The sequence below is a fragment of the Uranotaenia lowii genome, chromosome 3, assembly GCF_029784155.1.
Source record: "Uranotaenia lowii strain MFRU-FL chromosome 3, ASM2978415v1, whole genome shotgun sequence".
Classification (NCBI taxonomy): Eukaryota; Metazoa; Arthropoda; class Insecta; order Diptera; family Culicidae; genus Uranotaenia; species Uranotaenia lowii.
The window spans coordinates 64,218,148-64,244,130 of record NC_073693.1 but is presented as its reverse complement, the minus strand read 5'-3'; the positions used below and the strand labels follow the sequence as shown (position 1 = coordinate 64,244,130).

The 25,983-nt window shown below is 36.7% G+C and overlaps 1 protein-coding gene across 1 annotated transcript in view; it reads left to right on the top strand.

The window, feature by feature from the left end:
• The first annotated feature begins 246 nt into the window (after nt 1-246).
• LOC129756346 (protein lethal(3)malignant blood neoplasm 1) overlaps nt 247-25,983 on the top strand; it is a 46,625-nt gene continuing 20,888 nt past the window's right edge. Inside the window, exon 1 of the mRNA XM_055753204.1 lies at nt 247-598. Within this exon, the coding sequence (XP_055609179.1) occupies nt 581-598 (18 nt within the window). The 5' untranslated portion in view covers nt 247-580. The remainder of the gene's footprint in view (nt 599-25,983) is intronic.

Here is a 25,983-nt window from a genome sequence, read left to right as displayed (position 1 = left end):
CAGCTCTGAATTTCTGTAGAAGGAAAACTCGCCCCACAGTTTGGTGATGATTTTACTGGCTGATGATGATGGTTCATCCCCCATGTTCGTTCTAAGCAGGCAGAAGATGAATCTCTCATATTTCCCGCCCTCCATCAGAACATCGGGCGTCGTCATCATTCGATCGATTGATGATGACGATTGTGATAACTCGCATGGTTCAAATTCTAACCGCAGTTATTCTTGCGTGATCCGTCGAGTGGAAAAGAAGAAAACTTCGAGCTCGCGTTGTCGTGCGGAACGGATTAGTCGTTCGATTAGTTGGTAGATCGTGTATTTGGTGTTGCTCCTTGTGACCGAGAGAAGATTAATCGGATTTCGTTAAGTGAAATTGTTCAAGTGATAAGCAACCGGTATATGGTTTCTACTGAATGTGTTCATTAACGAAAGGTGACAACTGAACTGTGATGTATGCGAGAAACCTTCATCAACTTTGGCTGGCAAACGAGCATTGTTATTGATTCGTATTTTAGTTCTGGGAAATTAAGAATCTCGAACTTGACATTTTTTCGGGTTGGAAACTTTCAAGGATACACTGAAAATGAGCATCAAAATATTCGTAAGTAAAAAACAAAATGCATAACAGCGTGCTTAGCTGATAAAAAAAAATTAGAAAAAAATAGCAAAGTTTAAAAAATAATCAAAAAAACCTCGTCAAAGTTTACTTTTAATCAATAAAAAATAAAGATTGAAGCTTTGTAAAAACAAAAACCAATCAAGCAAACTTCCATCTCAATATTCAGAATTTAATTCAACAAAGGAAATTTTCATTCTTGTTTTTTTCGAAGACATTCATCTAAAAAAAAATTGTAAGAAAAATTCTTTGAAGAAATATAATATTAAAAAACTAATTTTAAGATTTATATAATTTAGAAAAATATAAAAATTAAGAAAACGCCATTGAAGAACGTTTTATAAAATTCAAATATTTTTTTTTAAGAATTTGCAACCATTTGAGAATATCCACAGTTTTCAAGCTTTTGGAGTTCGAATCAATTTTGAAAATTTTATTACTTCCAATTTTGTCAATTTTGACAATTTTGACAATTTTGACAATTTTGACAATTTTGACAATTTTGACAATTTTGACAATTTTGACAATTTTGACAATTTTGACAATTTTGACAATTTTGACAATTTTGACAATTTTGACAATTTTGACAATTTTGACAATTTTGACAATTTTGACAATTTTGACAATTTTGACAATTTTGACAATTTTGACAATTTTGACAATTTTGACAATTTTGACAATTTTGACAATTTTGACAATTTTGACAATTTTGACAATTTTGACAATTTTGACAATTTTGACAATTTTGACAAAGGCTTAAAAAAACTCATTCGCGCTTCTGAAAAACTTTAACTCCACCTTCAAGTTGCGAATTCTGGAAACGGCTGAATGAGAACTTCCATTACCCTGTAAATTGGCACTCAGAATTTATTCAGAATTTCAATTAGACACTTTTCACATGCTCATCTGCACTTTCGATGACATTTATCACCGATGCAGCCGGGCGTGCATAAAATATTGAGAATGTCATCAGCCGGCTAGTTTGGCGATTAAGCATTCGGTTCTAGAAAAAGAAATCCCATCACGACGATGCGCTTAAGGAGCTACAAATACCAACTACATGCATTCTCATACCTATGTTGGTAAGTACGAGATCGTTCAATCAAGTTTCTGCATCGCCCGGATGGCGCTGATCAAATAAGGATTCGACCAGTTCATAGGCAAAGAGTCGATGTGCAGCTACAAAGATGTTCAGCTCAGTTAAATCAAATAACTCGTGATTAGGTGTGAACTATGCATTGGCCAGTGCTTACTCACTTTTGGGTTCCAGGCAAACATCAGGTGAAGATGTTTTCCTTCCGCAGTTGTGTTAATTGCATTGACAAGCGTATTAATTGTTTCATGCGAGAAGAATAAACTTTGACCGAGTAGCAAATCTATTTATCTTTCTGTGGAGGAAGTTAAATTGTTGCATGGGAGAGGCTTGGCTTGAGTTATTGATAGATTCAGGCCCCTAATGAGCAAGTTCAGTTTAGTGATAATTTAATTAACACGATTTGTTTGGTCTGTAGTAAACGAGCATTAGGTACATCGTTAGTCCAATGAAGGCTGGTGGTGTCATAAGCTGATCTGAAGAATGATATGTTCGAATAAAGCAATTGAAAAAAGTAAAATGAGATTAAACTGGATTCTTCTAAAGCATTTTTAGCAATAATATCTTTCCATGATTTGCTTGATCGCAAAAAATGTGGTACCCAATTGTGCGGGAAAATGAGAAAATATTAGTGGAAAAAACGGACACAAACACAAACAGGATCTCAATGAAACTTGGTGATTCCTCGAAGAGATTCCTTTTTCTTAACGCTAAGCGTTCAACTTATCTTACAAATGCTAAAACCACCAACCCACAGAAAGTGTACTATGTATGGCGTGACCGGGATTCGATCTCATACCCGCTGGCTTAGAGTACTTGAAGGCTATCCTCTACGCCACGAGCTGCGTAAATGAGAGAAACCAGTGCTCAGAGAGAGAGAGAGAAAATATGCAAATTGCTGAAAATTGTGAAACAGTTGTGGAATTTTGATCATTACCATTCCAAATGCAAAGAACCTTCTCTCTATTGCAATCCCTCTGTTAAACTTCTATCAAGAACAAGTTCAACATTTGATATGTGAATGTTTGAAAAAAAGGAAATATTTTTTCAAGTCGTTAATCAAAACGTATTGTGGTTTTTGATATCACAGGGGAACATCATTTTTGGTGGTATTTTAATAACTGATATTGAAAGATTTTGGCGCCCTCAATTCGAATTTTCAGAGATGCTCAATTTATTATCTATATATATAAAAAGCAATTATCTGTATGTTTGTTTGTTTGTTTGTTTGTTTGTTTGTTTGTCCTCTATAGACTCAGCCGTCTTAAGAGCTAGAGATCTGAAATTTGGCATGGATGCTCATTAGGACCAGGAATGATGAAAAATGTTTTTAGATTTTTGGACGACTCCTTCTGAAGGGGGTCGTCCATACAAGACAAATATTGTTTTCACGTTATAGACGTTCTTTTCCGTCGGATTGTGATGAAAACTTGCACATGAGTGTTTTGAGAGACGAGCAATCAATTATAGTTATCAAATTTAGGGTCAGGGGTCGGCCAAAGGGGTCGTCCATATCAACTGATTAATGTTTTTGCGATGTTGGCGTTATTATACACCGGATTGTGATGAAAATTTGCACATGAGTGTTTCGAGAGACGAGCAATCGATTACAGTTATCAAATTTGGAGATAGGGGTCGGCAAAAGGGGTCGTCCATATCCACTGATTTATGTTTTTGCGATATTGGCGTTATTATACATCGGATTGTGATGAAAATTTGCACATGAGTGTTTTGAGAGACGAGCAATCGATTACAGTTATCAAATTTATAGTTTGAGGTCGGCAAAAGGGGTCGTCCATATCCACTGATTAATGTTTTTGCGATATTGGCTTTATTTTACATTGGATTGTGATGAAAATTTGCACATGAGTGTTTTGAAAGACGAGCAATCGATTTCAAGTTTCGAATTGCGGATCAGAAGTCGGCTGAAGGAGTCGTCCATACGCAACTTTAATGTTTTTGCGATTTTGACGTTACTCTACATTGGATTGAGATGAAAATTTCCGCATAGGAGTTTTGAGGGACGCTCTTTTGCTTTCAGGTTTCAAATCTTGACTCAGGGGTCGGCAAAAGGGGTTATTATCTGTTCACTGTTTTTACGATATTTCCTTGATTGAGCATAGAATTGTAATGAAAATTGGCACATGGAAGTTTAACAGAAAAGATAATTGATTTCAGGTGTCAAGTTTTGAATCGTGGTAAAAAAAATGCCGTCCATGTTAGTTGCTCACTGTTTTAGTGATATTGTCGTGATCATGCATCGGATTGAGATGAAAATGTTCAGATGAGGGTTATAAACTATGAGCAATTGACTCCAGGTAGCATGTTCCGTGTCAAGGGTCGGCAAAAGGGGCGTCTATATTCACTGATCACTGTTTTCAAGCTCCTGACGTTATTTTACATACAATTTGAAAAGAAAAAATGGCACATGGGAGTTTTGAGGAACGTAAAATTGGTTTCAATTATCGAGTTTCGGGCCATGGGACAGAAAAAGAGGGTTTCATTGAAAGTTCAGTGTTTTGTGCAATAATTTTGTTGGAGGCTGTTAATTGATACCAATTTAAGTGTGAAGGTCAAGCAAAAGAGTCGTGCACACAAACAAATAGTACATGTTTCTGCCATAATGTCTAGATTTTGCAACCGATCGAGAAGAAAACACTCTCACATAAATTTTAGTAAAAAGCCAATCAACCGTTTAATTTGAATTTCAAGTAATAGTAATAGTAGCGACTTTAAACACTGCTGAATTTTTCCCCAAAATTATCGAAAGAATGTTTAGAATTCATTTTCTAAACTCATTTTGACGTACCAATCATTTAAAGCGAAACGAAGTTCGTACGAGATCAGCTAGTTGTTAATAAATCCAAAAATACATCGTTTGGGACGCTGAGCAAATGTGTAGCAAATTAATCAAGGCAACTAAATTCATATTGTTTACCAGATTCAAAAAAAAAAATTAAAACTTATTAACATTAATTTGGGAGCGTTGAATTCATTTTTCTCAAACAGCTCTTGTTTTTGAAAATAAAAGAAAAACTGTTGAAATAAGCTGAAAAATCGTTTACATTTTCTAGCTTAATCTATAATAAACATAACTTGAACATTTTTCCAAGGAAAATTATTGAAATAAGCCCGATTTCTGGGAAATCCTCAAATTCAAGAAGAAATTTCAAAAATAACTATAAAAATTTACTAAATATAACCTTACTGTATCTAGAATTCGTTTGCCAGATAGCCCGGATATTTAATACGAAATTTGGAAAAAGTCAATTCCGGCCCGCTTGCCCGGCTTTCATTAAAATGCCCAGGTTTTGCCCGTATTCATTCGACATATTTGCCAAATCTAACAAAAAAATTTGTTGTAAATTTCTTATTTATGGGTCCAAAACTTATCATTACTTTTGATCGAAAGAGATCAATAGACTATTCCTGCTGGAAATCAATCGAACAAATATTCGACATATAGAACCATAATAGAGGGTTTTTTTTATCATCACATTCTTAAGATTTCAAATTCGATTCTTTTTTGAGAAAAAATTCGAGATATTAAATATTACCCACAAATTTGGTTGTGGAATTTTTCGTGAAAAAAAAATAAAAAAATGTATCGGGTACACATAATTTTGTCATTTGTCTATTGAAATCGAACGCATTTTGATATCATTACGGAACAGAATTTTAGGTGCCTATGCCTTTTAATAACAGAATTTGGAAGGTTGGGCGATCTGAAATCAAGTCATTGATCTAATTTTAGCTATCAACTCTAGTTTTAGTGATCTGGCATGTAGAAAAATCAAAATTTATCACTTTTTAGTTAGATCGATCTTTGATAACTCAAACTAATAAACCCACATAAAAACAAAAATCCGATTCTGAATTAATTTATTATCCTTCTATCTATGAAGGATTCAGATATTGCCTAGATTTATTAGTATCAGAAATACACCGCTTTGAAAAATTCAAATTCTACGATTAAAAAAAAATTCAAAAATAAGATTTTAAAACCATTTTTTTACAATTACCACACTAGCTCTCAAAAATAATCAATTCATTTAATGTTATTTCCGGAAATTCATTAATAAATTATTCAAAATGATGACCCTTATTCTGAAGTAGAAATTTGCTTGAAACTAAATTTTATGCAGCCTAGTTTACAAATTTTAACTCAATATTTCAGAAACACCAGAAATAGAATGCGAATTGAAATTTCGAATAATATCAAAATGATAAGTTTCAGCAAAACAATCAGTGCACAGGAATAGAATATATAAAATATTAGATCAAAGAATAGTATTTTGATAAAGATAATGGAAAATGACCTAAAAAAGTAAAATACTTCAGTTTTTATAAATTTGAAAGCATATCATTACTACTATTACTACTGACAATACAGAAGAAAGTTGGTTTTATTTCATTGAATAAATATATAGGGGAGAGTGGGGTTTCATGAGCCACTTAATTTTTGTTTCATAACTTCTTTATTTTAACAGATTGAAAGAAAAAAATAAATGGAAAGGTTTTCTACATTTTTAAGGTTTCATTAGGCATTTTTTATTATTTTTTCAAAAATAATAATTCCCAACTTTTTAGAGGCGAACCAGCCTGTGGCTGAAAACTTCTCAAAATAAAGAAAAAAAAATTCCCAAGTTCTGACTGTTTTTAAAAAAGTACTATTTTTAATTTTGAAAAACTGAGGGGCAACAAATTCAAATTGACTAGACAAAGTTTATGGGTTAAGTTAAACTGAAATTTCATAATTCATTTAGTGATTTAAAAGCAATTTCAGATTACGAAATAAAAAAAAGTGAGTTGAAATCAATTTACTTCGCATATAATTTGTAATGACATGAACGTTTTTTTATAATCAAAAAGATTAGGAATAAAGCAATGGATACTAAGATTTAGATTTTTTTGCTAACTCTTTTGACTATTGAGTTGTGAGTATTGAACGCCACTAACGTGGCTATAAACTACGCGGTAAAAAATTGTGTGGTTCTTTAAAAAACGTTGCCATAGTAATTTTTCTATTTCTGCGGCATAGCATTTTCAACCACGGCATCGTATAACATTAATTTAGTCAAAGTACGCATGAAACATTATTGCAATTCTGTATCAATTGTATCTGGTAATTTTGACTAATCTCAATTTTTTTATTGTCGAAAATACTATTGTCATGATAATTTCATCAGAATATCTATTACAAAAAGCGTCCGCATAGTAATTTAGGCATTGTGGCACTGATTCACATCAACAAAATAGTACGAACATGGTACTCTTGAGAACAAAACATATTTGACTCAAAATTAACGATCAATTATCATCAAACCCGTGAGTAAACAAACCAATTTTGAGCTGCATTAAAATTTAATAACTTTGAAAATCATTACAGAGCATCGGGAGAACACACTAACATTGACCGATTTGTGTCGGAAGTGTGAATTTTAATGTTTTAAATAATGTCATGATGCATGCATGCAAATAAACATAACTATTTAAATCAAGCTCCTCGTGCATTCATCACACACATACTAGTTTCATCATGAAAAATATCAATTTTATTACGCATGAAGTAAAACAGTGCATCAATTCATTGACAATTTTACTAAAACGCAGTCGAATTTACTATGCACATGCACAGCCAAATCCAGCACATGGTAAAACAACTATGCGTAAGGTATTTTAAACAACAAAAAATATTTCACTCAAAAATATTGATGCATGTTGTTCATTTAAACCACGGATTTAGTAGTTCTACTATGCATTTTTTGAGTGTAGTTGATGTATAAAATTAGTATTCGTTGCATGAATTATGAAGTTGGAATGGTTGGTATCAAATTATTAACTTGTTTACTTACACATGAGAAAAACTCATTCTTATCAGTAAAGTTTTTGTGATGTATATTTGTAGATTTGAGTTTCAATACAAAAGGTTTACTGAATTGCAATTCTAAACTTAGAATTAAAACTAATGCCATATTCGTTTTCATCCTGGTGGTGCACCGGTAGTGCACCAAGTGCTGTCAAAGCGTTTTTTTTATATGAAGATGACAGCAGTTGGTGCACAACCATCTTTCCACCAGATGAAAACGAATATGGCATAATTTTAAATTTGAGAATGAAGAAGGATTTGAAGTGTCGTGAAATGAAATGTCTTTGGCAAGGAGCAGTGATTTTCAAAGTGGTCCCTATAGCTCCCTGGGGGGCGTTTAAAGCTTCTAAGGGGGCGGTAAATTTGGGGGGACTTTGGGACTTGGAAAAGCTCAGTGGGGCGGTGAGGTCATATTAACACATTAAGGACCGCGAAGAAATTAAAGCCGGGAACACCACAATTTGGCATTCCATATTTTAGCAACCACTGGACAAAATCCTACAAATTAAGTAACTTTGAGTTACCGAACTTTTCGTGTTTAATTTTGTAGAATGGTGTTCAATCAATAAATTCAGAATATTTGAGTTATGCCTTTTAGAGTTGCACACTAGCGTGAAGTAAAAAAATGAGATAACCCGTATATGGTCCGCAGTGTGTTGAAATGTTCATTTAGGTTCACACGTAGATTTGAAATGACAACGAGTAAATTCAATGCCCAATAGTAACATTACTTTTAGGCCAAGAGAACTTTCATTTTTAGTTCTGTTTTGTCCATTTTTAATTCAATCGATAAAAAAGTTTAATAGTGCCAATTGTCATCGATAAACTTTCAACTTATTCGATTATAAATATAAATTGTTCAAAATTCAACTAGCAAAAACTGGTTTAAAATTCAAGAGCCATGAATGTTGTCTAGTTTAGAACAGGAGCCATTTTAAGATTTAATGTTTCATAAATATAGTTTTGAATTTTTTTTATATCGAGGAATTATACAACTTTTAACTTTTTTTTATGTCACCGACCAACACTAATTTATGTGTGTTTCAGTAATGGCAAATAAAATATTTTGAAAACGAAAATTTAAAATTTTTGTGTTGTCTCCGAAACAAACTGATTGTTTTAAATTTTAATTATTCTTCTGGATCTGGATCTGGATTCTGTGATCCTAAACTTTTGGACGATAACTTAAGTGTCTATTTTATTAATTAAAAGTACATTCTTAAATTTTTGCACAAAATTTTTTGACTGTGTTTTGAGAAGTATAGAATAAGGATTCTAATGCAACTCAAATTTTGAAATTTGGTTCACCCTATCGCGAGATGATTGGCTTTGAATATTGAGTGCGATTTTTTTGAAAATGTTCTAACTTTAGGTTAAGTTTTAGGTGCAAAACGAAAACGTTATTTATGGGCAAAATACCTCCGAAATAGCTATTGCTCATTATCTTTCAAATGAGATCAGAAGATTTGCAATATGTCCTAAGACGGCTGAGATATGAACGATCAAAATTTGCATGTTTTTTAGCAGGTGATCCCAAACTTTTGGCCGGCAGTGTAAATCTACTCTGAAAATGATGAGACTATTCTTAAACACTGAATTTAAAAATTAAAATTAATTATAAATAGAACCATCTATGCAAGTTTGGGAGGACTTACAATCAAAGCCACTCCAACAAAGGGATGTCCCCAAGGTGGGGTTCTATCACCGTTGTTGTCTTCATTGATCGTGGACGACCTCCTAAACAAACTTGTATCTATGGGTTTCGAAGTTATTGGCTTTGCAGACGACGGTGTAATAATAGTTCGGGGAAAATATAACAATGTGTTGTCAAACAGAATGCAATCTGCACTTAACTACGCACTATTCTGGTGCAGGGAAGAGGGACTGAACATTAACCCTTCCAAAACTACTGTGATAGCATTCACTACGAGACGAAAAACTGCACTAAAACCACTAACATTAGACGGGGAAGTGCTAAACTTCGAATCACAGGTGAAATATTTAGGCATCATACTAGATTCAAAGCTATCATGGAATCCGCAGATAGAGCATGTAATAGCCAAGGCTACAATAGCTCTATGGGTTTGCCTCAAAGAAGTAGGGAAAAAATGGGGACTAAGGCCGAAAATTATCCATTGGATATTTACAGCTATAATAAGACCCAAAATCTCATATGCTTCTTTAGTGTGGCGGACCAAAACTGTGCAAGCTACGGCCCGGAAGAAACTAGCGAAGCTTCAAAGAATAGCAACCCTAGCTATAACTGGCGCTATGCGAAGCACATCAAACGAGGCTCTGAATGCACTACTAAATATCCTGCCACTACATCAATTTATTGAGTTAGAGGCAGAACGTAGTGCCTTGAGACTCTCCAAAAACAAAACTCTCTATGACGGGGATCTTACAGGACACCTAAAAATCCTAAAGATATTTAAAACAAACTCACTTATTGTAAAGAACGATGACTGGATGGAACCCGTCTTCAATCTAGACATACCATACAATGTAACTATCAACGATAGGGACGTGTGGGAGTCAGATGGACCTGCGGTTCCTTCCAGATCGATAAAATTCTTTACTGATGGATCAAAAATGGATAATAGAACTGGGGCAGGGGTGTTCGGACCTAGACTCAGGATCTCAATCCGATGGGAAACTGGCCAACAGTATTCCAAGCAGAAGTTCAAGCTATTCTAGAATGCACTTTAGCCTGTTTGAAAAGAGGATACAGATACACAAATATCTATAAATTTTCTGACAGCCAGGCCATTCTCCGGGCACTAAGTACGTTCACATGTTACTCCAAGCTAGTATGGGAGTGTATTGTTGCACTAAGAAACCTGGCCATACGGAACAGAGTATTTTTATTCTGGGTTCCAGGCCACTGCGGTATCCTAGGGAACGAAGAAGCAGACCAGTTAGCTAGGGAAGGATCTCAGGGCCTGTTAATTGGACCTGAACCTTTCTGTGGAGTATCGAGGAGTGCCTTGAATATGGAACTCAAGAACTGGGAAAGCACCACTATTGTCTCCAATTGGAGAACAGCAGAGGGAGCAGCTCAGGCGAAAAGATTCATTGAACCAAGCGCACGACTCTCCAAGAACATGTTGAACCTAAGTAAGCATGAGTTAAGTACTTACACAGGTCTCTTGACTGGACATTGTCCAACAAAACAACATCTCAAACGGATAAACATTATTCAAAACGATGACTGCCGGTTCTGCGGGCTCGAAAAAGAAACTGCAGAGCATCTTCTATGCAACTGCTGCGCCCTCCTAAATAGGAGAGAGCGTGTACTTGGGGCAAAGTTAATAAGCGCACAAGAAATATGGTTCCATATCAGCCCAAGGAAGGTTATATCATACATCTTTGATATCATACCCGATTGGGATAAAATGCTTAGTCAGCAATCAACTGTCACTTCAACCCATAGTGCATGTAAGCCTGATAGCATACAGTAACGCGGGGTAATTACCACAATAGATCAACTACTGGTCGCAAAGGGCTCTCCCCTACAAGGAAAAAAAAAACACTGAATTTTATAGAAATCGGTCGAGACCCAGCTGAGTAACATCAGCGCGAATGAGTGATTTCAAGTCACAAAATTATTTTTTTTTTGTAAAAATTTAAATGAGAAATATGCTCTGAAAGCTGTCTTGATCCTCCTGATGGTAGGATTTTTACAAATGGAACATATTCTGGTTTTTTTTAAATAACTCATAATTAAAAAAAACAAAATAATTGAAAAAATATTGAAAAAATGATTTTTGTTGAATATTCAGAAGATTGTGAGAAACAGTAATAATTTTTATGTTGATTCTTCAATATGTTGTTATGTAAGTGCAAACCGAAATAAGAAAAAAGTTAGAAAAAGGTGCTGGAAATGTCGATTATGTCGAAATAACAAAATATCACTATTAAAAGTGTACACAAAATTTGGACGCTTCAAAGAATGGTTGAAAATAGCTAGAAATTTCGTGACATGAATTAAGTTCACAACCCGGTTTCAGTTTGATCAGGCAAAACTATGTGGGTGATTAATTTGTTTATAACTTGTTCTAAGACATCGATATTCTAATTCCTCGGGTAGAACAGGAAATTAAGGTGTTAGGTACTAAAGTCAAAAATAACAAATTCTAGCGTAAATTCACCACAAAATCATCGAACGCAAAATAAACAAATTAATTTTTTTTAGTGACCAAATCATCCTCATTTCAAGAGAAATTTAATTTGCGACCGTTTGCTATAATTTTTTCCATTCAACAGTGAATTGGTTGACCTCTACAATGATAATAGTTCAGAAAAGTTCGATAAAGTGAATTCACTTCACGGTGTCCAATGGATTTTCAACGTCCCAAAATAATCGAATAATAGGGAAACGTATTGAAAATAGCATGTTTCTCATTTAAGTATCAGAGAACTTAAAATTCATTGAATCATGTAAATACACAAAACTTTCGATTGAAAAACCTATAAAAATGCTTTCAACATTATAACAAAAACTTGTAAAATGTTCTGTCTATTTAAATATGTAAACTTTCCTAATACGTCATTTTGTTACAATTTTTTTTATAACTTTTCAAGTTATGATTGCCATCAGATCGTGGCCTAGAGGATAGCGTTCTTGTCTTCTAAGAGCACCTGCAACGGTTCAGGTCTAAATATTGGTTTTAGGTATACCAGTTTTAGCAAAATTTTAAATTTTGTATTCGGCTAAAACACGCGCTCCCCACCGGTGTGATAGCAAATTTAAAACGGGTACATTTTTATTGCAGACACTCAATAATTGAGAAGAAAAAACTCATTTTAATTGAAAAGTTGCTAAGTTTTGAGTTTTACAACGTCATTATTCTACCAGGATTTCATTAACTTAAAGTGTTTTTAATGAAGTTTGGTCGAAACAAGTAGAAATGGATTGACGATTGAATACCATTTCTTTTTCCAATTGACTTCGACCGATTTCTTCCAGGCCGTAACGAAACCCCCTGTCGAGTTGGATTGGTTTTGACTATTTTGACTAGTTTCAACTTGCTTCATTGACAACGACCTGACTAGTTTCGACCAAAACATTGACTCATTGAACAACTACCAGTTGGCAGAAACCAGTTGAAACCGATTTTTATCTATGATTGAACGAAGCTTAAAAAGCCAAAATGACTATACGCAGCGAGAAAAAAGCTTAATTGAAACAAAAAAACATTTTTCTTTTAAAAATTGACTCATTTTGGCTGATTCCAAATATTAATTTAGTTTACCAGTTTTTGTTTATAGGTAAAAAGTCATTTAACATATTTGTGTTTTTGTTTGGGCAAACTAAACAGATTGGCAAACATGCTCCTTTTAAGATTTCTTAAGTAAAATTTTCATAATGATCAGTAGTTTGTAATGTAGCAAACGGCTTTTTTAGCCAGAAATTGAAAGGATTTTTTTCTAAGAATCATGTCAGTTTAGTCAATATTATCGAACAATATATCATATTTCACGGTTTTCATGTTTAAACCGTGAAATATGATATATTGTTCTTGTAGATAATCGGTCAAAAATCGGTCATCACACTGATATTCAATTTTTTTTAAATTTTTTTAAAGATTATTGTTGTTTTGCGTTAATTTCATTAGGACACTTCTGTTATTTTCCTTTTCTTATTCATATAACGTTTGAACTCGAGAAACGCTGACTGGGCTCACTAATTCGTTGAGGCCAAAAGCTATTTATTAAAATATAAAGTCAAGAATAGTGTGACATAAATTTTTTATACTTGATACGGTTTTTTGTTCACATTTTTTCTCAATTTGTGTTACGTATTGACCGGTTTTGGCGGGAAAAAACATTCAAATAATTTCTCAAAAAGAAACAATTATTACACCCAATGCTACCCAAACATGTGTGAAAGTAATCATCATTGGCTAAAATTTTCTCACCGTGAACCGAAAACGTCTAAATCGGTCTGTCGTATTGTCATTGAAGTTGAAATCCGAAGTTTTCGCGCTGGTGATCGGCAACCTTGCCAACTAGCGACGTTGTGAAATATCATTACTGGCAACGCTTTTGTAAAGTAATAACCAGCGTGCCTATACAGCTACGGGTGGTTGCATATTGAGCAACAGTAGGCAAGGAGTACCAAAAGTTTCTCATTGGTGGGGGGTGGAGACGGAGCGCTTTTTGACAGCGAATTGTTCGCCTACCATGCCTATGATTACGATTGCCTGTTACAAGATGGACGATTCCGTGTATTCACGCAGAGTAAACTTGAATTTTGGAACGAATTAAATCTGACTTTGATTCAAAACATTAATTTTTTTGAATCCAGCTCCTGTTTTCTTTGAATCAATGAATTATAGTTTTGATTGAAAAGAATCATTTTTGAAAGAAAGAATAAATTTTTTGAATTGAATAACTTTGGACTTTGATTTCAAACAAATTCTTTGGTTCAAAAGAAATTTGTTCAATTGCATATTTCTTTAGAAACAAAGTAAATTTTCTTTCAACCGAAGAAAAATGTTTTAAACTGAAAAGAATAATTTTTTGAAACAAAAACTTCAAACTTAGAAGATATTTTGCATTGACTTGCAAAAAGAACAGAAAACCGAAAAATCGAATAAAGTTCGGCCGCTCGTTTTAAAAATCAAACCAGTGAATCGGAGTAAGCTATAAATAAGGAGGATCAGGATGCAAAATGGTAAGTGTAAGTTAATAAATACTGAATATTTAAGCGAGTTCAAGATTTTCTAAAACGCTTGTATAGTTACAGGACCACGGCCGACGGATAGATTTCCAAGTCTCTAGAACATGGAGAAAGCTGCGCAAAGTAACACCTCCCCAAATCCCGCGGTCGTATTTTTTCGGCCCAATCTTCAACGGCAATCACCAGTCGGACCAGCCAGCAGCTGGAGTGGCTTTCGGAAGTTTATTGATCGGCCCACGGAGAATGCGAAACTTTGTCAACGATATCCCCGACCCTACTCGGTTATAGTGAACCAGTGTTTTATGTGTTTGTGAATAAAAAAGAATTTAAGAACTAAAATTGTATCTTTTTATTATTCAAACTCCTAATAGGAACTTCGAAACAACAGGGTAAAAATCTTCCAATTGGAATAAATGGGAAATGGTTCAATGAATAAATGCTTTTAAATCTATATCTAAATTACCTTTGAGCAAAGATAATAACTTTAAATCAAATGAAACTGGGTTTTGTATCAAAGCATTAATATTTTGAATCTAAGATTTTTCAAAAGAAAAAATCTTTGAAACAGGGGAAAATGCATTTGAACCAAAGGATTTTTTATTTATACCAAAACCAAAGGAAAAAATCCTTTGTTTTTGCGGCACTTTCCTTTGAAATAAAAAATCTTTGGTATAAGAACACACCCGAAGTTGTACACGTCCTGATAATAACTTGTCGCCAGTGAGTGTCGCCAGTAAATGTCGCCAGCGCTCATTGACGAAAACTCCGGTTTGGGGATTCAGCGACAATATACGTCGTATATTTTGAAAGCCTGTTCCAAATTTGCATGAATTTGGAACAAAGGCGTATAACTGTTGGGAATTTTGAAATCGATAACTGTGCTAAAACAGCAATTTACGCCACCGGTGCCGGGCGGACTGTTTTAGCGTGGTCGAAAACGGTGTTTTGCATACACCGTTGGGACAGCCCTACACACTCATTTGGCGCAACACCTTAAACTTGTAAAATTGACCCATTATTGCGAACAGCCGAGATCTGTCAAAAAAAGTGTCGTTTCATCGAGTCAATTTTACACATTATTTAGAAAAGCTGGCCTACTAAATGTGTAGATTTTACATGTTTACATTACTAATTTTCACCTCTGTTTGACGTACATGCTGTGTACACTATAAAGGGTACAAGGGCTTTACATGAAAAAGGAGTTAACCCAGTCTTTTCCGATAACGGGTCAAAACTACATTATAAGGGGTTGCGCCAGATGAGTGTGTAAGCCAACGGTCATGATATTAAATCTCGGTCGTGAAATAATCTGCACACATAGTGTGATGAAGGTTGGCTATTTAAGCATTAGTGAAATGCTAGCCAGTTATAGCTTGAAATTGTACACCTCAATGATGCAGCACATGCATCCTACTAGATATGTGTGTGCTCGTAGAGATTCCGGTAAACAACTGCAACTTCAACCAATAGTGCAGGGGTGTCAAGTAGCTGAGAGTCTCTCCCCAACAGGAATAAACATATCCATAAACAGTTGACATTTTCGCTGTTCCCTCAAAATTCAGAGCGTTTGTTGGGTTTGAAACTCATTCAGGAAACATGTTTTCTCACTTTTTAAACGACTTTTTAAACATTGAACCAATTAACATGATCAAAGTAAACCTCGGTATGTAACTTTACGGCGTTTTTTTTACATTTACATTTACATTTATTTCATCTGACATTCCAAGTCTACATGAATTATTAATTAACTAAAATAATCTAAAGTATACAATCACAAGTTAAAATCAACAATTTAAGTGTGAAAAGCTTCGTAACAGATTAGATTTTTGAATTTTTGATTTGAAAATCTCCGTGGATATTTGGAAATCGTGTAACTCGTAGAACCAATTGAAGACCTTGAACATAGCACGCAATGGTTCTTGTTGTCCGTAGTTGGTCCGTTGAAAGTTAATCCGAAGAAATTCGGGACTCCTGAAGTTTCGAGGACGTACATTAGTTTCGATCTGTCTGAGTAAACCTGGACAGTCGATTTCACCGTCGATCAGCTTCTTCACAAAAATAGCGCGCGCTATCACACGCCTTTCGTAGAGTGTTTCCATATTCAGCAGGAGACAGCGTTGCTTGTAGTCCGGAAGTTCGTCTGGGTTGTTCCATGGAAGGAATCGGAGGGCATACTTCAAAAACCTTGATTGCACTGCTTCGATTCTTTGGGACCAGTATGTCGTATATGGGCACCACACTATTGAAGCTGTTTCAAGGTGAGATCTTACAAGTGAATAATACAGCGAACGGAGGCAGTAGGGATCCTTAAACTCCTTCGATAGTCTTATTAAGAATCCCAGGTTTCTGTTGGCTTTTGATATAAGGCAGTTTAGATGCTCACGAAAAGTAAGTTTTTCGTCGAGGGTAATTCCAAGATCCTTGAACGAGGATACCCTTTCTAGGTCCGAGTTCAAGATTGTGTATCTCCAGTGAATAACGTTGGTTTTTCGTGCGAATGAAATAACGGCGCATTTAGGAATACTTATTGTCATTTTATTGACTGTGCACCACCGCTCGAATATGTCAATGATGTTCTGTAATGTAGTACAGTCGCTTTCGGATTTGATTTTGTGGTAAATTTTCAAGTCATCTGCATAGCAAAGACGACATTCGTTCGGCATATTAAACAGTATATCATTGAAAAAGAGCGAGAAAAGTATTGGGCCCAGATTGCTACCTTGGGGCACGCCAGATGGATTGCAGAATTCAGTTGACTCAAAAGTTCCTAATTTGACCGACACTTGTCTGTTCTGGAGATAAGAAGCTAGCCAATCAATGAAAGCTTTTGAAACGCCCAATTTTTCAAGCTTTGCCAACAGCAGCTGGTGGTTTACCCGATCAAAAGCTGCCTTCAAATCTGTATAGATTGTGTCAATTTGAAATCCTTTTTCGATGTTTTTCAGGCAGTATGATGTAAATTGGGTTAGGTTAGTACAAGTTGACCGCCCAGGAAAGAAGCCATGCTGATCAAAAGAAATGTACGTTTTCAATTGACTCATTATGGTATGAGTAATGAGTATCTCAAATAACTTTGAACCGGCGCACAAAGATGTTATCCCTCGGTAATTCTGCATGTCCTGTTTGTTTCCTTTTTTAAACACTGGAAACATTGTAGATTTTTTCCACAGTCGAGGAAACGTAGATGAAGACAGTGAACGATTAAATAGAAGCGCAAGAGGTGCACTAAGTTGTTCGGCACAACGTTTTATTATGATCGGTGGTATTCCATCGGGCCCCGGTGAGTATGACGGTTTTAATTTTCTGATAGCAATATTTATCTCCTTCAAGGCACATTGATTTACAGATAAATTTAGGGCGTTAGCAGGTACAAATGATAATGCTTGCTTAATGTTTGCTTCGTTCACATTATCAGCGGAAAAAACACTCGAAAAATGTTTTGCAAATAGTTCGCACTGAATGGCAGGAGAGTCACAACTTTCGTCTGCCAAAAACATCTTTGCAGGAAGACCGTTTTCTTTTTTCTTCTCGTTGACAAATTTCCAAAACTTTTGAGGATTTTGCTTTAGATTGGATTGCATACGCATCGAATATCTCGAATATAATAAACGGTTGTACTTTCGATATTCGTTACTTGCATACATGAAGGCTGATTTTGAATACACATTCTTGTTCTTACTGTACTGTGTAAGGGCGCGTGCTCTCTTACGCTTGAGGGTTTTGAGCAGATGGTCAGACCAGGGTGGTTTGGGTCGGGCGCGGAGAGGTGGAGTAGTTCGATGAATTAGGTCATTCATAATGTCAGTGAATGCGAAGACAGCGTCATCAACGGAAGTAGCATCGGTTAAAATTTGCCAGTTTATGTTTCCAAGTGCAAGGTTTAGTTTTTCGAAATCAGTCCTTCTGAAGTTCAAAGCTGGCCCTTCCGGAGGGGTGTAGAAGTTCACTATTGGGGCAAGTGTGACCTCAGCTGTAACAACGGGGTGATGAATGTCGATTGGGACTAATTGTTCGGTTGTTGTACCAACAGAGCATTTAGTAAGGGCAGCGTCATTGACGAAAAGGAGATCGAGTGTACGGTTATTGTGGTTCTTCATAGCATTGATTTGTTTCATGTTCAAGAGTGCCATACGATCTACAAGGGCGGAACTCGAAGCAGGAAGCAATGTTGAATTTGGGTTAGGACATGTGTGCCCAGCGGGAAGTGTTATCCAGTCAATACATGGTTGATTATAATCGCCAAAAACTAAATGGAGATCGTGGGAATGCATCAACTCAGAAACAGCTGTGGCAGAATCCATGTGTGCGCTTATCACAGATTCGATGGCAGCATGTTCTGGGCTTATGTATACAACACCAATATAAATACTATATTGTGACGTCATAACCTTAACCCAGAGTTGTTCGATATCGAGGGAGCTTTGGAGAGATACAAGCTGTGAAACCCATTTGTTGTGCACAGCAACGAGAACTCCACCACCACGAGACTTTCCCGTCACGACGGGGTCTCGATCTCGACGGTAAACTGTGTATTCTTGGCCAAAGAGCATCGGAGAATATATCTCATCGTTTAGCCAAGTCTCAGTCAAAACGATAACGTCATGTTCGACGGTGTTGAGAGATGAAAAAAAATCATCAATTTTGGAGCGAAGTCCACGCACGTTCTGATAATACAGACGTAGGGGCATGTGTGTCTGGAAAACGGGTTCGGTTACTTGGTGTGTAGTTACTGAGAGGGCTTCGGCGGGACATATACTGTGACAGCTATTACCTGGGAAACCAGGAGAATCGACTGGTTGTGGTTGTGATGTCCGTAAGTGGTGACGATGATCCTCCGATCGATGTTCGTTTATTACCGACGAGATTGTGCCAGGATGTATGGGTGCACCGAGTGGAAGTTTTCGATGATCGTTGCTCCAAGAGAATGATGATCCGTCATGTGGTCGTGCTTTAGAATGATTATCGTTGTTGGAAACAGCTGGACGATGATCATTGCTGTTGGAAGCAGCTGATCGATCGTTGCTGGTCGTAGGCAAGGTTGTATTGATATGTGGCTGGAAATTGAACTCTCTTAATTCACGTGTAGATTCTGTAAGAGCTTCGGCTGAGCATATACCCATATAATCATTACCTGAGAAACCAGGAGATTCGACTGGTTGGGTGAGGGCTAAGCTGTGGTAGTGATTAGATGGCATCGTTGGTCATGCTGGAAATCCAAATCTGTTGGTCCATTATGGAATCAGCTGATCGGTCGGCAGTTGAGGCGAATGTTGATGCGGTGCGTATGCGTACGATGGGTTGTTGATGTGGTTCGCGGCTTGAAGTAGATGATTGCTACGTTGCGATTAGCACATTACCGTAGTCGGTTCGTTTTCTCGTTGCTTTTAGTCTGCGCTGATAAATTGGGCAGGCAGAACTAGATGCAGCGTGATTGTAATCAAAAGCGGGTTCTTCTTGTTTTAAGTTTGCGTGAGTACAGTTGATGCATTTGGTGGAATCAGAAGTGCAATCGGCTAATTTGTGGTTTTCAGCGCATTTGGAGCAGCATGAAGTTTTACTGCATTTATCGGCAACGTGACCAAATTCCGAACAATTATAACACCGTCTCACATCTAAGTGCTCGGAAACTGTGCAACGATTCCATCCAATATAGACGCGTTTTAAGCCTAACAGGTAATTAAACGTCTGGGCATCGGGCTCGATGATAGCAAATCTACGATCTGTGTGTCCAGCAATGTGAATAATCCTCATGACAGATGTTTCGGAAATGTTGTTTTGTTTTCCAAGCATTGCCATGAAAGAAGATTCGTCAATTTCTGCGGAAAATCCTGCGATTCTAAGCCGCGGTTTTAACGGGGCTGGTAGTTCGGAGCTATATTTCGTGGCTAGTGAAATATTTGCAACATTCACAAATTTTTGAGCCGATTCGGCAGATGCACATCTGACTGCAAGATCGCCACTCGGAAGGGATCGTGCATACACGACTTCAAGTTCGATGGGATCCAGCATGTTTTGAATCTCACTTTTAGTTGTGTCAGCATCCTGTGGTACCTTGGGTTTTATGATGACAGTTTGTGAGATTTTGGTCAGACGCATTGGCTGGGCACGAGGTGACTTGGGGGTTTTGTTTGTAGGGGTGCAAGTTGTGGGTTCATTTGAGCTAAGACGAGTTGGAGCAGTTGGTGTGTTGGTGATAACAGAGGTAGTTTGACGTTGTTTCCCTGATCGAAGCTGTCCAGCCGTAGGCAGAGGTGAAGATGGTTTAGATGTGAGCGTGGCAGATTTTGGAGTGAGTACAGCAGTTTTATTTATATTGCGTGGTCTTGTGTTTTCCGTAGTGCACATTACAGCTTGTGCAAATGTCTGTGGGGTTGACTTCGAAGCTCCGAGATGAAGGGAGATATCAGAAAGAAGATCCGTTTTAAAATTGTCGATTTTAGTTTGCACTAAAGACGCCAGTTTTACGTATTCGGGTAGCACATTACGTCGCACACTAACACATCGGGTACACACGTATTTTAGTGACACATTTTCTTTGATCGCAGTAATACCAGTAGCGGTGAGTCCAGAACAGTAACAGTGTGAGGCTTTACGGCAAACGTAGCAATATACTCGATCTTTGTCGTCCGTTTTTTTTGTTGCACGTTGAACACAGAGTGGTACTCATCGTTAAGGATCGGTGTAATGATATTCACAAGACCCACCGATTCTAGTACAACACAAAGAGTCCACATTCGGTCACAATATATGCCTTTGTTTTTAGACTTCATAAACCGTTGTTTTAACTAAACTGCATTTCAAAGTCGTAAAACACTTCGCATTTAGTCCAGATTCAATGGATTCAGCATTTATCCGATAGTTTACACAGGTTAAAATATTATTTAAATCGTTTGATCAACCATAACAAAATAACAATTAATGCCCACTTCCACATCCAATTCAATATTTGTTTCTCAGATACCTCTCAAAATAAATAATCATACACTTTCATTCTTTTACTCTACGAATAAATACTTCCTTCTTTTGCCAGTTTCAGTGCCAGCCATTAAGTAGGTTCTCCTGATTACCTCAACTGAAAACGGAAATCTTACAAATTTAATTTCATTTCTTTCTAGCAGGCTTCCGAAAAGTACTGGCGAACGACAGTATTCTTGCGAACGTCGCACATGCACCTCGATGAAAGCTTCCCGAATATTCCTTCCCCGACAGTTTTAAAAGGAGCGGTCGTGCGATGTACAGCGATGCCTTCTTTTACCTCATGCGAGAGTTTGTTCGTGGATATGAAAATTTTTAAGGCTCCGTGACAGTTTTGGGAAAATCTTCGTGACAGTTTTCAATGCGTTGAATTTCGCATGACAGTACTAGGGGAGAACTGTACAAGACGCAACAGCGAGGTAAAATGGCCCATGCCATTCTTTCTCAAAAATACACTAACCTTTGGCTCCGAATGGTGTTTTTCTTCATTTTTATTGTAGCAAACGAGCTTTTTCATAATTTTTTAGATGAAAAGTTCACAAAAACGACTCTAATTCTTAGAAACAGAAGAATTAATGGACTGTGCCTAAAACTTGTTATTTTTTGTGGTTAAAATATAAGGTTTTATGGTAAACCAGTCTGCGCTATCAGATCCAACTGCAGCTTTTCGTTATAAAACTCGTATGCACTTTCGAATGGCTATTAATATTTTATTATATTTCACTAACTTTCTACAAATTTTAACTAAAATTAATCATATCAAAATTGGGGCAGTATGCCCGCAAAACCACGTGTTTTAGGCTAAAATTTTAAATGCTGTTAACTTTTAAGAAAAAACCAAATGTCAAAACAAAATGTCTTTCTTTTCATTTGCTGACTCCTAAATTACGATAAGAATGCATAATTACAACAAATTTCGTCTTTGTTTGAGTTAAAAACGTGCACCAATATTTGACTCGAAAAAACTATCTGCCGCCATGTTTGCCGCGATATCAGTCTAGAAATTGAATTTCGTTGCCTACCTGAAGGCGTTTTACCTATAAGGAAATAAAAAACGTGAATTTTGAAAAGCAAAATTTTCGTTAAATTTAGCAATAAAAAATGATTTTTTGCCAAAGTATGGTTAGTTTGCAAAAATACGATGAACAGGTAATAAAAAATTTGATGTTTCAATAACTATATTCCGTATAATCTTTGTTCCACTTCTCACCACCCATTCGGTATGGTGCGTTCTGTCCACTAGTTTTGGCGTTCTACCCCGCGGCTTGTTTTCTGGCTGTTTAAGATTTTCACGAAAATATAACCAAAATCGTGTTTTTAACATATTATTTCTTTCTGAAAAGATGTAAATATGATCCCTGAATCGTCGTGAACTTTCAATTTGGTTCATAGATGATGGGTATCGCTGTAAATAGCGATTATGCTTAACTGGTGCGTCTTGTACAGTTTTCCTCTACTTACTCCGTCCGACTGTAGCCGAGATTCGCTCGAGCCGAGTTAATTTCGAACGAACGTATTTTCCTTTTGCTTGAAGCTACTGCGGGTGGTGATCACCCCAATCACCCTCCCCTCCCCTTTTCGCCTAACCTACACCGGCACTACACATCGCGTTACGCCTCGGTCGTATGCTGCTGCTCGGTGTGAATATATGGCTCGTTCGATCTATTCGAACCGAGCAGCAGCCCATACGATCGGGCATGGGTACGGTATGGGCACGACAGTCACCCTTGACAGTCCTGCCCAAAACTGTCACGCCCTGCAGCTGATAGTTAGGATGAAATACAGGAGGCATGAAGGGATGAAACCCGAACTGTCGGTTGGGTTCGCTACAGCTTAAAGCACAACATTTTCGGCAACGCATGCTTGGGGCCGATTGTTCAGATACAGGCTGGATATGTAGCCGAAGCATTTCGATTCGTTACCGACGGCACAGCAGCGAACCGAGTGGTGAGGAAAACCGAGACAGTTTGTTTGGCAAGAAAAAAGCTGTCATAGCAAAGCTGTACTTTTCGGAAGCCTGCTTTCTAGTCTCGTTTTGTAAAAACACTCTGAAGGTGGGGTTATTTCACTTCCGACCAAAAATTAGGCGACACAGCCGTCTGATTGTAGGCTCATGTTAAAGATTTTGAATTACTACTATTTTAAACAAATAAACAAACACGATTCTTATGGACGGCGGGAAAAACGCGTGCGTTGCTATCAAAGTCAACGCCTATCTTCTCTCCAGAGTTAAAGCGGTGATTCTAGTATAATAATCATTTTTACTGATTCATTTTAGACATGTAATCTATATACCTCTCCTTATAATTTGCAAACTCATTTTAAGGGGGGGGGGTAGGGTCTAACACTTTCAAAAATTAGTTGTTTTTTTTTTGATTTTCTTATTGTGAAACATTTCAAGAATGTTGTGTCAAATTTTCAAGTCAATTGAAGCAAAACTGTAGAAACTATAGGCCTTTATCTCCCCTTATCTAATACTACAAGAAAGCAAAAGCAGAAACTTAAAACGCGTTTTTCTCGAAAGCACATTTTTAAAGTCCGTGGACATCGTCATTTGAAAACTACTTATCCGATTCTTTTCAAATTTGGAACATATATTCTACATATAAAATACCAGACCCCAACGTTTTCCTTTTTTGTTTTTTTTTACTTTTGGGAGATTTTACAGGTGAAAAATGGCAGATTTTTTCGTGAAAAATCGTAGTTTTTACTTCAAACAGCCACAAAAATTTCATAAAAATTTTTTTAAGTTAAATAAAAACGTTGAGGTCTAGAAAAACATCTATTAAAAATATTTTGTCCTGATTTTTTGACTTCAGATGATTCTGTGCTGAGATACAGTGTCCACCGCAAATCCTGTTTTCTAAAAGGCATCCTCGAAAGTGCTCCGTCACCGGATCATTTTTCAATATTTTTCTACGAAAAAATTACTAAATGTTCTTTTAACAATGCTTTGTATAATGCAAAAAATTTGAATACATTTGTTTGAACGATAGCTCTAGAAAAAATCGTGAAAATGGTGTTTTTTTATACCCGTTAGACCCTACCCCCCCCTCAAACATAAATCAACTAATAAATCTCAAACCAATTATTTAAAGCAAACAGCCATTGAACAAATTCGAAACCACTCATAAGCTGCCCATTTAGGGGAGGCTTGTTCACTTTCGAACAACTCCAGTCCAGCGAGTCGTTTGACGTCTTTGGGTTGTTAAATTTCCCAATAAATTCTAGCAAACGACAATCCAAATATTGATTTGCTGGAAAATAATGAACATCAATGCTCAAATACGATTCCAAAATTATGTCCACTTCCCATAAAGATTACAAGATATAGCCAAACACTTTGGGGATGGTGAGTATTTGCTGTTGATGTTTTAGTTTTGAATTTAAATTTAGAAATGCAGATGAGACTCGAAATGCTCGACTCACACGTCAACGCGCCCGGTTGAATCATCGCAAAAATACGGCTTTTGGAAGCCGTGTCACTAAATTATGCTAATAAGTTTGGGCCGGTTTCGGATTTCCCACAACCAACGATCGAAATTCGCCTGGGGTGTTGAAAAGTTGATACGATTTTCGAATCTGGCTGCCCGAGATCTATTTTATTGATCTAGCGGCACGTGATGAGCGCGATAGATAAAAGCGCTAATAATAGCAACAACAATAGGTAGGCGCTACTAGAAACAGTGGATTAATACACTAGCTAATAAAGTCGTTTAGAGCTTGACTAAACGAGGTACTAATCTAATTTCAAGCTGGAATAATCTGGCTGGAATGATGGGATGGCACGCTTAGAAGCGATAAACTTTGCAGCATCCCATCTCGGCAGATTGTTAATCGCCATGAGGCGTCGATAACTGTTGACCATAACGACCCCGAATGGCGTGGAACCGAGTTGTTCATTATCATAACCCAGAGGCTAGTTTAACATTTATGGTTTGTAGGGAGAGGGAAATCAGTCGTATCGTCAATTACCTTAGGGTGACAATCGGGGAAGAGATCTGGCTGACGAGATAAGAGCCGATGTTACAAACGATGTGCCGGATCAACAAAGCTCTCTGTTGATGTACGAGATTCGATTCCGAAGATTTTCCGCATTTACCAATACCTGTGTATGCAGCTATCGGAAGCTATGGCTAGTTTTTCCGAGCTATTGTTTGTCCAGCTCTGAACCGGTTAGCAAAACATGCACTTCGCGATCACCGTTAAAGCGAAACTTTATAAATACAAACTCTGGAGAAACCACCACCCGGTAAGCAGATTCAATGGAGACGCTAATGTGACAACCAGCGGCGGCAGCGGCGCTTCTGATGTGATCACCCTCGCTGGCTGTGCTCTGCCATCGAGGAGTGAGTGAGAGGAAGATCGAAAGGTGCTGTAGGTAAATACTTGTCGTCACCTTAGTTGTTATTGTTGTTGTCGAGTCGGTAAATTCAAGTGCGCTTACCGAGTATCATTTGCATTTTGGATGGAGATAATTTACGAACGCTTAATTGATACATGAGCTTATAAATTACTCTTGAAACACTGGGTTGCATAGAACAAGACTTGGCAGAAGACCTAGAGTAGCAAATCGTCTAGCTTGATTAGGTATTAAAACATTTAATCATCAATTAAAAGTTTTTGGAAGTCGGTGGATCTTAACAAATCATTTGAAATATCATAATAGGGACAGTTTGAATTCCATGAACAAAAGGAACAAATAGAAAAAAAATTGAAAAAAAATATTGATATCACATTTGAGGTCA